Source organism: Ovis aries, chromosome 9 (genome assembly GCF_016772045.2).
Source record: "Ovis aries strain OAR_USU_Benz2616 breed Rambouillet chromosome 9, ARS-UI_Ramb_v3.0, whole genome shotgun sequence".
Lineage (NCBI taxonomy): Eukaryota > Metazoa > Chordata > Mammalia > Artiodactyla > Bovidae > Ovis > Ovis aries.
Window position 1 is genome coordinate 56768284 of NC_056062.1, and position 15316 is coordinate 56783599.

General features: G+C 35.9%; 1 protein-coding gene across 1 annotated transcript in view; it reads left to right on the forward strand.

Annotated features, from left to right (window-relative positions):
• The window catches only part of ZBTB10 (zinc finger and BTB domain containing 10), a 32230-nt gene extending 17763 nt beyond the window's left edge, over positions 1-14467 (forward strand). Inside the window, exons 3-6 of the mRNA XM_004011759.6 lie at positions 5704-5802; positions 8749-8925; positions 9126-9298; positions 9526-14467. Of these exons, the coding sequence (XP_004011808.3) occupies positions 5704-5802; positions 8749-8925; positions 9126-9298; positions 9526-9831 (755 nt within the window). The 3' untranslated portion in view covers positions 9832-14467. The remainder of the gene's footprint in view (positions 1-5703; positions 5803-8748; positions 8926-9125; positions 9299-9525) is intronic.
• The last annotated feature ends 849 nt before the right edge of the window (positions 14468-15316 follow it).

Consider the following 15316-nt stretch of genomic DNA (forward strand, 5'->3'; position numbering starts at 1 on the left):
TTGAAGGGAGTAAGTGAATAGAAAGGGGAGTGTAGTAGGGATAGTGAGGTGGGGTCAGTAGGTCAGGGCCAGGTTGTAATTCTCTGACATGGTAATAAATTGTGAATTCTATTTCACAGACTGTGAGCAGTGAGAGGTTCTCAGTTAGAGATGCAATCTTGTTTATTTATTTACCTTTAACATAAAAGCATTTGGAAGGTATTATTCATGGATTGGAGTGGAGAAAGTCCTGAAGAGACCTGTTAAGGCCCGGTCATGAAAGAAATAACAACCTTCTTTGAATAGAAGCAAAGAAGAAACAGTGGAGCCTAGTCTAGTCTGTCCCTTGAATCATCACTGAGTTGGGGGGTAAAGGGAAACTACAATTTGTTGAGTCTCTCAGCTGCCGTAGAACTGTCAAGGGTGCTTTATATAATACGTTTGCAACTGAATTTACTCATCACTGAAAAAGGAAAAAAACCTTGACTGCAATGAACGAAGGGAAAAAAAGTCTAACAGTTTATTAGCCTTAGTCCTCAGAAACTGTCTTCAGAGAAATTTGTTTGCTAGTATATATTTACATGAAAACAAAAATTGAATAGATCTTACTGAGTTTTTGTAGGAGGGAGCTGTCATTGTCTCTGTAACCTCGATTTCTGATGTGCTCTCGTATGTCATTCTTTTCAAGAATATTTGTGTTTTAAGAAAATCTGGATTAGTTTGTACTTGCCTCATGTGCAGAATTTTGAGAACCAAAAACAAACGGTCAGGAAAACAAACTGTCAGGAAGACCTCCTTCCCAACATAGTTTTGTTGAGCACTTACAGGCAAGTGCTGTACAAAGCACTAGATGCTTTGGAAGTGACGCTTGTGCCCTCTGTGATCCAAGAGAAACCTATAACCACATGTCCCAAGATTAACCTCATTTAATGACATCATGATTTATGTTCCACTTTATAATTTGTACATTATTTTTATTTACTGAAGTTACTTTTCATAGCAACCTTGTGAAGTAGGTGAATATTGCTATTAGTTTTCTTGTGGAGAAAATAAAGTTAATGATTGTTAAAATTTTAAGAGAAGGTAAAGGCCAAGATTTTTACCATGTCATCCTTTCCGTTGGTTGGTAATCAGGTTTTTAAAAACTCATGAATGAGATGTCAGAGAAGAATAAAAAATGAATTCAGAGGTGGAAGTTGCTTCAAAGATAGACAAAAATGTATGTAAAGGACAATGACAGCTTATAACTAGGTACATTCAAAGTTTTGAAGTTGGTGGTTTGTTTTTTTTTTTTTTTTTTTTTGGTTGCATTGGATCTTAGTTGGCGTGTGTGATTGTGAGCAGGGATTGAACCCAGGCCCCTTGCACTGGGAGTGTAGAGTCTTAGCGTTTGGACCAGCAGGGAAATAACTCAGAGTTCTTTTTATTAAATAAAGAGATTAATAAAGTGAAGGCTGGTTTGCCACAGAATGCTGATAGATTTTTGTTTATTTTTTAAATTACAAAAATTTTTTTGGATGTGCTACATGGCATATGGGATCTTTGTTCCCTGACCAGAATCGAACCTGTTTCCCTTCTTCCGTTGCATTGGAAACGCAGTCTTAACCACTGAACCACTGGGGAAGTCTAGTCCTTATAGATAGGTGGTTTTTGTTTGTTTTTTTTTTTTTTTTTTGATTTAGCAGTATCACTGAATGGTATCAAGTATCACTAGGAAGGTAAGTGAATATAAATTAGGATGGGTATACTTCTGCATTCTCATTTCCAACATTGCAGTTGTACCTTTTTTTAATTACCTGCTTTAGTGCCAGGTTTGGTGCTCATGCTGTCAGGAGGCAGTGTAATCCTGTTGAAGAATAGTGCAGCACTCTGCAGTAGCTTTAGTTTCCTCTTAAGGTTGAGAATAAGAATGCTCTTACTGCATAAATATGTAGTGAAGTTAATATGTTGTGTATATGTAGATTGCATATACAAAAGGACTTTATGCATAAAATCAGGGGTGTATTCTTTGTTTCATTTAGGGGGAGGATCACCTATATTCACTGGCAAATGCATTTGAGAAGGATTTCCATAGGAAGGTCATGAATGTCATTTATCAGGGTTTATTTTTTTTAATGTACTTATTTATTTGTGGCTGTGCTGGATCTTTGTTGCCACCTAGGCTTTTCTCTAATTGCAGGGAGCAGGGGATACTCCTCATTGCAATACGAGGGCTTCTTGTTGCAGAGCACTGGCTTTAGAACACAGGCTCAGTAATTACGGTGCACAGGCTTAGTTGCTCAGTGACATGTGGGATCTTCCTGAACTAGGGATCAAATTCATGTCTCCTGCATTGGCAGGTGGATTCTTTACCACTGAGCCACCAGGAAAGTCCTAGAGTTTATTTTTTAGTCCTATGCTTTTTTGAGAAAATAAATATAAAGAGTTCCTGGCAAAGCAGAATATGATTCTTACATCAAATGAATGGTTGGTTGCCTGGTTTCTATCTTATTCACATCAACTCAGCTGATTACGGACAAGGCAGTGGCACCCCACTCCAGTACTCTTGCCTGGAAAGTCCCATGGATGGAGGAGCCTGGTGGCCTGCAGTCCATGAGGTTGCTAAGAATTGTATACGACTGAGCGACTTCACCTTCACTTTTCACTTTCATGCATTGGAGAATGCATGAGAGAATGTCCCTCACCATCTCCTGGAGTTGGCTCAAACTTATGTCCATTGAGTCAGGGATGGTATCTAACCATCTCACCCTCTGCTGCCCACTTCTTCTCTTGTTCTCAGTCTTTCCCAGCATCAGGATCTTTTCCAGTGACTTGGCTCTTCACATCAGGTGGCCAGAGGACTGGAGCTTCAACTTCAGCATCAGGCCTTCCAGTGAATATTCAGGGTTGATTTCCTTTAGGATTAACTGGTTTGATCTTCCTGCTGTTCAAGCGACCCCCAAGAGTCTTGAAAATACCATCAATTCTTAAGTATTCAGCCTTCTTTATGGTCCAACTCTCACATTCATACATAGCTATTGAAAAGACCTCAGAAGGAATTTATTTGCCATCTATTAACGTTTTAGATTGAGGTGAACATTCTTTACTAGTGTCCATGTAGGATTAAAGATCACAAACGAAACCCTAATATTTCACAGATAGGGTAGGAAACATGACGTGTCCATTAAGAACTAGCTGAGGAAAGCCTTCAACAAATAACTGCAGAATGTTACAGAAATAGAAACACCCTATATTTACAAACCTGCTTGGCAGAATTTTAAGAAATGCCCTGTACACACTTTAGAGTGAGTTTTTCCAAAAGATATTGGGAAGGGTAACATTGTTTGAATGATTTTAATTTTTTTGAAGTTTTTTTAATATTTATTTTTGGCTATGCTGGGTCTTCCACGCTGCATGCAGGCTTTCTCTAGTTGCAGTGAGCTGGGGCTATTCTTCATGTGGTGTGTGGATTTCTCATTGATTGTTGAAATGCCATTAAACTTATCAAAGGAAAGCAGAGTCATTAGATTTCAATTAATTTATGGTTTATGGATGTTTATATACCAGAAAATTGACAAAATTATTCTTTTCTTCCTCTTATATTTTTGCTGTACCACGCAGCTTGCAGAATATTAGTTCCATGACCAGGGATTGAACCCAGGCCATAGCAGTGAAAGGGCTGAGTTCTGTCCACTGGTCTGCCAGGGAACTCCTGAGATATGTTAAGTTAAAACTTAATAACAGGTTGCAAAGGGAAGACTATTCAAGCCAACAATTAACAGCACCTGTTGAAAAAGCCTTTTAAAGTCATGTATTATGATAAATACTGGGAAAATAAAATCTAGACAGTATCCCTGCTATCAAGGAACAGGAAAGGATCAGTGTCTGTTTACTGTTCCTTCTTTACACGTGAACTGCTTGTTTATTCTCCTGACTTCCAACCCTTTTACTCTAGGGAGTAACTTCACATTCTACATTTAATGTTACAGAGGAAATAAAAGCCAATAGAGATGTAGTCTCTAAGTGCCTGTCTTCAAACCTCTCTCTGTATGTATACTGAATGCTTCTGGATCCCAGACTTTCTAAGAATCTTAAGATTTGATAATTCCTTCTCTCTGCAGTGTCCTCTCTTTTTCTTAATGACTTCTTCCTTTCAGTATTTAAACATGTTTTAATTTTTGCCTTAAAAAACCCAAACTCTTAACTTGAATATCTCACTCTATCCCTTTACAGCCAGATTTTTCATTGTCTGTCTTGTGTCTCTAATTCATCTTCTATTCATAACACAAGAGTAGACCGTAGCAGTGGGATGATGCTAAGTGAAGTGAAGTTGCTCAGTCGTGTCCGACTCTTTGCGACCCCATGGACTGTAGCCTACCAGGCTCTTCTGTCTATGGGATTTTCCAGGCAGGAATACTGGAGTGGGTTACCATTTCCTTCTCCAGGAGATCTTCCCAACCCAGGGATTGAACCTGGGTCTCCCGCATTGTAGACAGATGCTTTACCGTCTGAGCCACCAGGGAAGTCCCTGATGCTAGATTTATAAATTGTTCAGTCGCTAAGTCGTGAGTGACTGACTCTTGCTGTCCCATGAACTGTACCCTGCCACACTTCTGTCTATGGGATTTTCCAGGCAAGGAGTGGGTTGCCATTTCCTTCTCCAGGGAATCTTTCCAACCCAGGGATCAAACCTGAATTTCCTGCATTGGCAAAGTAAGAACCTGAATATTAGGAAACTTGTAAATTAAAGAATTTTGAAGATTATACTAAAAACTGGTGAAACATTGAAGATTTTTAAGTAAAGGAGCAACATAAAACTTAGTATTTTAGGAAGATCTTTCTGGCAATGTTGTGGGAAATGAAGAAAGTATTGTATTTTGGAGCAAGGAGACCAAGAAACTGTTTGAGTAATCTAGGAGAGTAATGAGTTCTGAATTAAGGCAGTGGTAGAAAAAAGAAGCGATGCAACAAATTCAAGGGAAATAATTACATCTTCCTTTTACAAATGTAGGAATTACATCTTCCTTTAAAAATCTAGTATTAATTGATCTTTCTAATTCTGAACCAGTGTAGAAACAGTAATATTTTATACATCTAGCACTTAGTACTCTTGCCTGGAAAATCCACGGACGGAGGAGCCTGGTAGGCTGCAGTCCATGGGGTCGCTAAGAGTCGGACACAACTGAGCGACTTCACTTGCACCATGCATTGGAGAAGGAAATGGCAACCCACTCCAGTGTTCTTGCCTGGAGAATCCCAGGGACGGCGGAGCCTGGTGGGCTGCCATCTGTGGGGTCACACAGAGTCGGACACGACTGAAGCGACTTAGCAGCAGCAGCAGCAGCAGCAGCAGCAGCACTTAGTACTAGCAGCTGCAGCTATCTTTTGGATATCAGACACCATACTTGGCTTGCGTTGACTGATTAAATTTCTGTATCGGATCTATGATACAGGTGGATGCATATGAGGATATTGAGCCATGTGGTCATACAGATGGAGCTAGGGTGCCTAATTCACCTTGGCTCTAAGGCTCATTCTGATCCAGTGTGCTATTATTCCTGTGGCTAAAAGACATGTCTTATGTATGCTTTTATGCCTTGTAGTGTTAAACACATAGTAGTTATTCAGTACTTGCAAATATTCTCTATTTAGTCTGCATAAGAAACGCTTCCAAGAAGAGAGTGGTGTTTTGGGTGTTGGCTATGGTGTGGTTGGAAATAACATACTTCTGTATCTCCTTTTCAGATCTGGATGGTGCTCTACTCTCAGGGCCAGATTGTGATAGGAATGTCAATGCAAATTTATTGACTGAAGCCAGCTCTGGTCAAGAAGGAGGTGATGCTGGTAGGTACAGCAGAATTTTAGCAGGAGTACCTTTAAGAGGATTTGAAGTTTTGGAATGTGTATGTGTTTATTAAGGACTTAGAGCAGTTTCTTTTCATTAAAGGAAAGTGGTAGGTATTAATATAAGCACTTTCAGTCTGTGGCAGCTAATGCTGATTATAGAATTTAGAAGACTGGTAAATACATGAATAGGTGTTTCTTTTTCTTTGAAGGAGACATGTTAAAGCTCTTAACTGTCAAAAGCAATTAAGTTAATAGATTGTGGCTTCTAGCTAGTGTATAGATGGGACGAGAATGGTAATTATCAGAATGGTTGACTAGTGTATTTTAACTAGCTTTGATGTAAATTAATAGTTTGGTTGTTGATGACTATAGAAAATACCAATTCTAAATAGTGATGTTTATAACTGCTTTGTGGGAAGTGTCCTGCACAAGAAGACAAAGAATCCATGAGTATTGCAAAGAATAATATAGGTAAATTAAGTAGGAGAAAGCTTCTTTATAGAATGTCATGCTAACATATTTTTGCAACCTCCAGGGGAAGTAGTTCAAAATCATCATTAGATAGTAAGCCACTGTTGATAGGTTCATCCCATGATGCCTGGGTGAAAGTCTGTTGTAATCATCAGTCTTGATTATATCATTGATCCTAATAAAAAAGAGACATTTGCTTGGGGATAGTTGGAAAAGTGAATATGTAGTATGGTTTAAATGATATTCCTAACAATATAAAAATTCTTGGATGTGATAAAGGCACTATAGTTTATGTAAGAGTTCTAAAAGATACTGTGTTGAGGGGTAAAGTGATGAAGCATGCACGTTGTTTTCAAATATTACATAAAAGGTGTACATGTGCATCCATAGAGAGAAAGCACTTGGCAAAATTAACATTTGTTGAAAAAAGTGATACAATTTCTATAGCTTTAGAAATCTTTTAAGCAGTTGGGACAACAGTGGTAGTCCTTACAGAAAGCTCACAGGGGCTTTTGAATATATGGTGTGCACAGACCAAAATTAAGCTATAACTCTGAAGAAACTACCTTAAGGTGGTTTCTCCTAACCGTTGAAAGAAGTTATATTAAAAAAAAACTGTTTTTTTTGTTTTGTTTTGTTTTGTTTTTTTTCAGTTGGCTGCTTTGGGCCTTCTTTCCTGTGCATGGGCTTTCTGTAGCTGCTGAGAGTAGGGGCTTCTCATTTTCGTGGCTTCTTTCGTTACGGAGCAGAGGTTCTGGATGCATGCTGTGGTGCAGGGGCTTAGCCTGCCCCGAGGCATGTGGGGTCTTCTCGGATGAGGGATCAAACCTGTATCCCCTGCATTGGCAGGCAGATTCTTAACCAGTGAACCACCAGGGAAGTCACTGGATGGTGTATGTTTTGGACATACAAGCATAGTAAACAAGCATAGTCCTTGCTGTTAGAGCTTACTTTGTTTTGCTCTGATTTGGACAAGAGCTATGAGTCATAAAACTCAAAACTTTATTTAGAAGTGTGAAACTGAAAATTGATTAACCTTCACAGGCTACTACTCCCAACCTTCCTCCTTCTCACACACACATGTGGTGTCTCACTTTACCCCAAAGCAGTATTGCATTACAATTAAAATACGTAATTATGGATTCAGAGGACTTTCCTAACATTAAAAAAGAGTAAGTGAAAGTATTCCCAGTACAAAACAATTTACAGTAGTAGTAATGAATCACAATTTTTAAATACCTTGGAGAATTTTTTTGTATTGTGGATATTAATACTTTCACTTTTTCCTTAAGAGGGAAATCTTAAGTTCTTTTATTTTTATAAGAGGCAATGTATTTGGCAAATAGATATAGAAAATTGAGTTCTTAGAAAACCTATTTAGCAGGCATTCATTTATAAAATTGTGTGTATGGGAGAAAAATTGCTACATTCCTGCACAAGTGTACTATGCATATATCCTAGAAAGGAGTGTTCAGGCAGAGGACAGAGGAAGTGCAAAGTGCAAAAGGTTTGAAGTAGTAGCCATTTTACCAACGTGGAATAGCACAGAGGCCAGTGTGGTTGGAATAGAATAACCAAGGGAGTGGTTTGGAAGCAAGGGCTAGATCAGTTAAGGCTTTGTAGTATAGTGGTAGTCTTTGGCTTGCACTGTAAGATCGTTAGTCCTAGCAGACTTTTTAGTGGAGTAGTATCTGGTTCTGATTTAAAGTTTTTTAAAAATCTGATTGCTGTGTTGAGAATGAGCTCTAGGAAGGCACCACGGTGTGAGCTTGGAGACAAACTGATGGCTATTGAAAATAATCCAGAGGCAACAGTTGCTGATGAGTTGGGATAGCGTGGCAGTAGTTACGGGGGATTCTGGATATGTTTACATTACCAAAGGAGTACTTTCCAGATTTTTATTTAAGGATGAAGTTAGAGAGATTTTGGTTAACTCCCAGATTCATTGTTATCTTGCCCTCCAACGTGTCTGAAACAACAAGTAGGGGTCTAATAATATAAGAATTTTACTTTTGTAGTTACCCTATATTTATACTCATCATCCTTAGCCCATCTTTTCTGTACTGATCGAAGACTGTCCCATTCCACAGCTGGGCTTCAGTGTGATATAAGTCTTCAGTGGCAGAAACGTTAGAAACAGCAACAATTCAAAGGGTAGTTTCATGTAGGCTCCACGTACCATTAAATAGCATTTTACTCTACTGAATTTTTTCTTCTGTGTTTAAATTGTATTTTACACTTCAGTTTGTTTTTTATTCTAATACCAGGATATAAATTAGGATAATAAGGTACAAGGCCATCTCAGTTAGACTAAATAACTGTTAGACTAAATAACAGCTTTTTAATATTACTATTTTATATTAGGCTGTTCTATCATGATGCTGATAAAGTAGTTTTATATCCATCTTTTTAATTCCAGTAAGTCATCTTAATTACCATCATTATATCAAAATCACTTTTTAATTGTATTAGGTCCTTCACATGATTTCAAGTATGGCCTGATGGCTGGCCCTTCTAGCGATTTCAAGTATGGATTGATACCAGGTACTTCAAACGATTACAAGTATGGATTGATACCAGGTGCTTCTAACGATTTCAAGTATGGATTATTGCCTGAATCTTGGCCAAAACAAGAAACTTGGGAAAATGGCAAGTATTAGTTAAAACATCTACAGAGCTCTTAATACTGTTTTTATCAATTAATTAAAAGCTTCCACATTCTGGGTTTTAAAAAACTCAGATGGTAGTAGCCATACAATAATCCCTATTCTCAGGAATAGGCAAGCTTTTGACAAGTTTTCTGTTTAATGTATAATAATTGCTTTTTTGTTGTTTTTAATTCTCAAAAGGTGAATCATCTCTAATCATGAACAAGTTAAAATGCCCTCATTGTAGCTATGTAGCCAAATACAGACGAACACTAAAAAGGCATTTGCTCATTCATACGGGAGTCAGATCATTTAGCTGTGATATTTGTGGAAAACTGTTTACTCGAAGAGAACATGTAAAAAGACATTCCCTGGTAAGTAACTTACTTAGATAAAGTGTGTGTGTAAGGTATTTTAACACTATTACCTGCAAATTTTTGCTTTAAACAATGAATGTTATTTGTGAAACCAGTACTGAACTTCATACAGAAAGATAATGGTGTATTTACTGTTTGTTAAATGGGAGGTTTAATTTGAGTGGTTCAAATGTATTATATTGTCTGTACTGTCCTAACATTGGGTTTTTTTTTACTTCAATTAGGTGCATAAAAAGGATAAAAAATACAAATGTATGGTGTGTAAGAAGATCTTCATGTTAGCAGCCAGTGTTGGAATAAGACATGGATCTCGGCGCTATGGCGTTTGTGTAGACTGTGCAGATAAATCACAACCAGGAGGACAAGAAGGTGTAGATCAGGGACAGGATACAGATTTCCCTCGGGATGAAGAATATGAGGGGAACGGTGGAGGAGAAGCTGATGAAGAGCTGGTTGATGATGGAGAAGATCAGAATGATGCATCTCGATGGGATGAATCAGGAGATGTTTGTATGTCTCTTGATGACTAACTGACCTACTATACTCCTCAAGGATGCTGCATTTGGACATAATATGAATCAACAATTTGGATTGTTGAACTTGAAGGCTTGCAAAATATGGTACATGCTGGATGGTAGTTACATTGCTGTGAAAACTGTAGGGTCAAAGCCTTATAGCAAAAAAAAAATTTTTTTTTTATATTTGCACAGGACTGTACAGCAAACAACCTTGTGGTTGAATTACATGGAGTTCACACATCTTCAGTCAGTTATCAAAGTAAAAATATTTTTTATTTATAGGATATACAGTAAGTATTTGGATCCTCTGAAAATATAATACTTGTTCTTAAAAAGCTTACATTCATGTGCCACTTTAACATGAATGAAGAAAATTCATTTATTAAGAGTACAGTGACAGCTGACCTAATTACTCTGTCCATCAAACCACTCAGGCTAGTTTGTACTAGTAGAGTTTTGTTTCTATTTTTATTTTTATTAATTTTATTTTTTTTAATACAGATTTTCAGTGAGGGGCCTTTTCAACCCCATTGGTTCTACTTTTCTGTATTTTTCACTTTATTTTGCTTCATAACTTAAACCAAGTCTCTTCTAGTCTTAGGTATTATTTCTCAATTTTGTGCTGATGGGCATGTTTATAAGAACTGGAGAGGTAATTTATTGGAATGAACTAACTGACTTCCTCCATTCCCCCCTTCCTTTCTGACATGAATTTTACTACTTTATAAATGAAGAATGATGTTGCAAAGTACCATGGTGAGGTTGACAAATACCACTAAAATGATTATGATTTAAAAGTAACTTTCTCCTGCTGCTCTAATCTGATAAATGGTTACTATATGACGTTTCTGACAAGGCATTTGGTTTTGGGTATCTGTTACTTTGGCACTACTCTTGTTTGCTTCTTTTTATTTTTGCCAGTGTACTATACCTCAGTCCTATTTGAAAAGACAGAAGTCTAATTGAAAGAAAAGTCATAGAAATAATAAGTAAAATGATTTGTTTTATAATTTATCCTCCATGTCCAGTTTGGTTAGCTTGTTATGCAATATAAGTGAAATATCAGGTTTTTACTCCTGTGCCCTTTTATCATTAAAATTAACACAAAAAGTGCATTCTCTTTTGTTTCATACTTATGGGGTATTCAGGGTTTGAAATTATGATAGATAATTAATTTATTTTTCAATTCCTTGAAATCACTACATCTTGATATATATATAGTCTTTTTAGTAGTCACCATGATTCAACAATCTGCAAAAGTCTTACAAATAAAATATTACGAGGCTTTACAATTTATTATTCTGTTCACTAAATTCTTCGAGATACAAGGGATGATGTATTAAGTTGAAATCGCCAGATTTATTTAGTCTGATGGATGAATTAACTGATTGACTCACAGCAGCATTTCACATAATTGATATTAATATGCACAATGTTTATCAGGAACATACTGTATATTATATAAGATTGAGGGATATCATATTTTCAGCTTTCTTTTAAATAGAAATTGAGTATATTTTCCTATTTTATATCAGGTAACTAAATTATGCTAGTCATGTGGAAAAAATTGCTAAGTACACTTTGACAGACATAATCCTTTTGGTGCTCCATCTGATCAAAGTTGAAAAGACTGGGTTTTTTAAGAGACAGGCTTTCTTACTGTCTCTGATTTCAGTAGAAAGATGGTTTAACATTAGACATTGATGCTTCTGCTTGGATAAATCAAAGATAGAGTACAGTTACATGGTGAGATGCATCATTTGTCACCTAAACTTTATCATAGTTTCTATAAAACTGAAAAACTGACATGAACAGTTTTGGTTTGGTTTTTGTTTAAGACTGAAGAGTACATCTTTTTCTCAGTGTTCTAGACAAACAAGTAAAATGTAATTCTGGTGGGGTCCAAAGTAGACGTTAGTTGGGCAAAGATACTATGAATGGAAAAATATTTTAAACGTAAAATGTTCTGCTTTGTGAATATGTAAGTATAGTATAAAGATTTCTTTCATCCCATTTATCCCTCTCCTTTAAAATAAACCATAGTTTACAATTGGTAGATCTGTCTATATATAAATATATATTAAAGAGAAAAGATATATATCTGAAAATCACCTAAATCTGCTTTATTAGACTACAGTTCACTTATTGCATAGAAACTGGACTTGGCTTTACATTCTTAATGTACTTTTACTTTTCCTTAAGATATGAACTTACTCTCTTTAAACTGAATTTTCTTTACTACTTAAATTGTTTATGTATATCTGGTAAATTATGACCAAATTTTTGTTAGATTGCATACAGTAAATTGAAAATACACACTTGGTACACTACGGATTGTTGTGCTTTTGTTTTGGTTTTAGTTGGAAACAAGGTTTGATGTAGATGGCTTGTTACTGTTAATTTAAAATATTCTATAATTATTGTCCATTACCTTCTGTGTTGTGTTGTGACAGATTTGGCTATATTTTTAGTCAACTGAAATAATGATACTTTTAAGAATTTGTTTTTAGAAAGGTAATCCAAAGGAAAAATGTTTATACTCTTGAATATATTAGCCTCAGCCTATATAAAAATTTCTTCTTTTAAAGTAAACATTTTACCAGAAACAGAACTGACAGATTTTTCTACTTGCTGACTGCCTAACTTATTTTGTTTCGTGATCTTGAAGGGGGACTGCCTTTTCCCTTCTGGGTCTTTTTAAAAAAAATAGTTTAGTACTAAGGTATACTACTGGATGTTTCTATTTTTTTAAGTATATTCTTTTTCTGACTTACAGTACAGTTTCAGGAAGTTGATAGATACTAAGAACTCATGATTGGTCTCAGAGAGGTAACAGTGGAATACTCGTAATTTTGTCTGTGGCGCCCTGGCAGAATTATGTGTTACACATTTGCTGAATTTTTCTCTTGTAACTTATATTTTAAATGAAAAATATTTTAGATCTTTTATTTAATGAAGGGGGAGAGTATAAACTGTTTATTTCCTATTCATTTTGTAGTAACAGACCCTCTCATATAAATCAAGATATCATGTATTATTTCTTAGGCGTCTCAGAGGCAGGCAGTTCCGTACAACCCCTGCTCTTTCATTGTTATTGGCCCTTATTTTTCACATTCACTAGATATTTTGCTAAATTTCAGCACCCTAGCAATTAAGAGCTAAAAAAGAAAAGAAACATTATAAGGGAAAATGGAACAATAATGCATAGCTTTGAAATCTGGGGGGAAAGCATGAGCTGGTTTTTTGGTAGAGCCATCTTGCTGAGGAAGAGTGAGATGAAGTTTATTCATGTATGTAAAGCACTTAGAACACTGCCTGGTGCATAGTAGTGACCTGACACATCATAGTTGTTTAATAATACATGAGAACCAAGGGGGGAAAGGATTGGAGGAATAGAGAACGCGGAATGAAAAAATTGGGGCTTAGAAATTTGTATTAATACAATGTGTTATAAAAGGCCTGATGATGACTAGTATAATAGTGGGGAAAGTGTGATGGGAAATAGGTCTTAAAAACCATAAAATTAAAAACCAATAAGCTTAATACATTTTTAGGATATTGTCAGCATAGGATGGAAAAAGTTATTTTTCTGAATGATTCCAAAAGCTAGCTTTTTTTTAGTGCCTGCACATGCCATTGCGCTTTACCTTATCAAATCCCCTATAAGTAGGTGCTATTGTCTCCATTTTATAGACAAGGAAAGGTTCCATGAGATTGCCTAATTGAACTAATGTAACAGTCACTACAAGGTAGAGCTGGGTTTTGACCAGGTCTGATTCTGAAGCCCATGCTCTGTTTAGGGGGCTCTGTTGCCCCTACTTTTGTAGGATTTTAGCTCTTTAAAGTGGTCTGTCTATGGAGACATATTTTCCATATAAAACAGCTATCTTAGGAATTTGAGTGTCTGTCTAATCCTTCCTCCCCCAAATGTCCTTAACTACTCTTGCCTCCTAATACAGCAATTGTTACACCACATGACTATAAACAAGATACCCTTCAGTGTAGCACATGATATTAATTGGCTGTAGCATTTTCATTTTAAAAGGATGATTTTTAACTGAAGAATTAGATATGAACCCATTTTTGTGCCGTTCAGTCACCCAGATCCTTAAACTTAACTATGGTACATAATATACATGCTTAGAACTAGCGTATTTTTTCTTAGTCACTTTAGGATTTTAAATGGAAAGGTTTTTTTTTTTTCCCTGCTGTATCCCTACATTCAAGTGAAGTTGAGCCATTCAAGATATTTAGTTTAAAATGTTTTAGGGATAAGCACATTTTACAAGATGTTTTGTAGCCCTGAATTTTATGACATTGGGTACTTAAAATTTGGAGTATGCTGCTTATCGAGAACAAAGTTGAATTAAGGAGAGGGTTGGTTGAGGCCATTATGAGATGGGAGAATCAGCATTTTAAAAACACTGTAAACAAAAGAACACTTTCTGCCTGCTGTTTGTAAAAGCTCTTTGGGAAGATCTTTTACGAAGACCAATTTTTAATGTAATTTACCTACCTAGTATAAGTGTCCTAAGACATGTATGTAAACTTCCACAATGTTTTTTTTTTTTTTTTTTTTGGTCTGTGTATTTAGAAAATACACATGAATCTTTATCAAACCTAAAAATATAAACTTGTGAGCACTGAACTGCTTCTGGCTTTGTGAATTTTGTTGACTCTGATATTTAATCCAGATTGCTTTTAACGATAATAATTTAGACTAACTGGGTATGGGAACTCCTTTTTAAACTTCGACTTATGTATAATTCAGATACCTTTGTATTGTAGAATATTAAGGTTTATCTCTTTTTATGAGAAGTGCATAAAAGGCTCAAACTACCTCCTAGTAATTAATAGAAAGCAGTCATTTATAATCAGCATATCATTTGTCTTTCAACTGTATTACTTTTGGAATTCTCTACAGGTTGTAGAAAACATTGAAATATTTTCCCTGAAAGTACATACTTTGGGAAATGGGTTGAAAAGCAAAGGTAAACTACTTCACCTATATTTATTGCATATCTAGCAGATTAATGGGTTAACAACTTTCAAGTCTTTGAAACTTTAATAATACAGAAAACATTTTCTGTGGTGATGGTGTTAACATAATAGAACAAAGGAAATCATAGAATGACTGGATACCCAGACTTTTAATTATTATATGAAAGTTTTGATTTAGTTTGGAAAATGAAGAAGGGATGCCCATATTGCATACAATTCCTAGTGTCTTTAAAGTTCTAAAAGAACTCTCATGTGGCAGTAGATACATTCTAATGGTTTGTGTAGATAATATTCTCTGTTGTTCCAAGGGGTTAAGATTGGGACAAAAGATGAAGTGGGGATTACTTGAGGGAAAAAAACAACCCCTTCACCCAAAATTTCAATTTCAAAATGATTTTTTTTGGTTGTGATTTTCCTGAACCATTGTGGTTATCAACTTTTTGTTTTTCTTAGACCATTGTTAAAAATTATGTATAAATATCTCATGAAGCACATT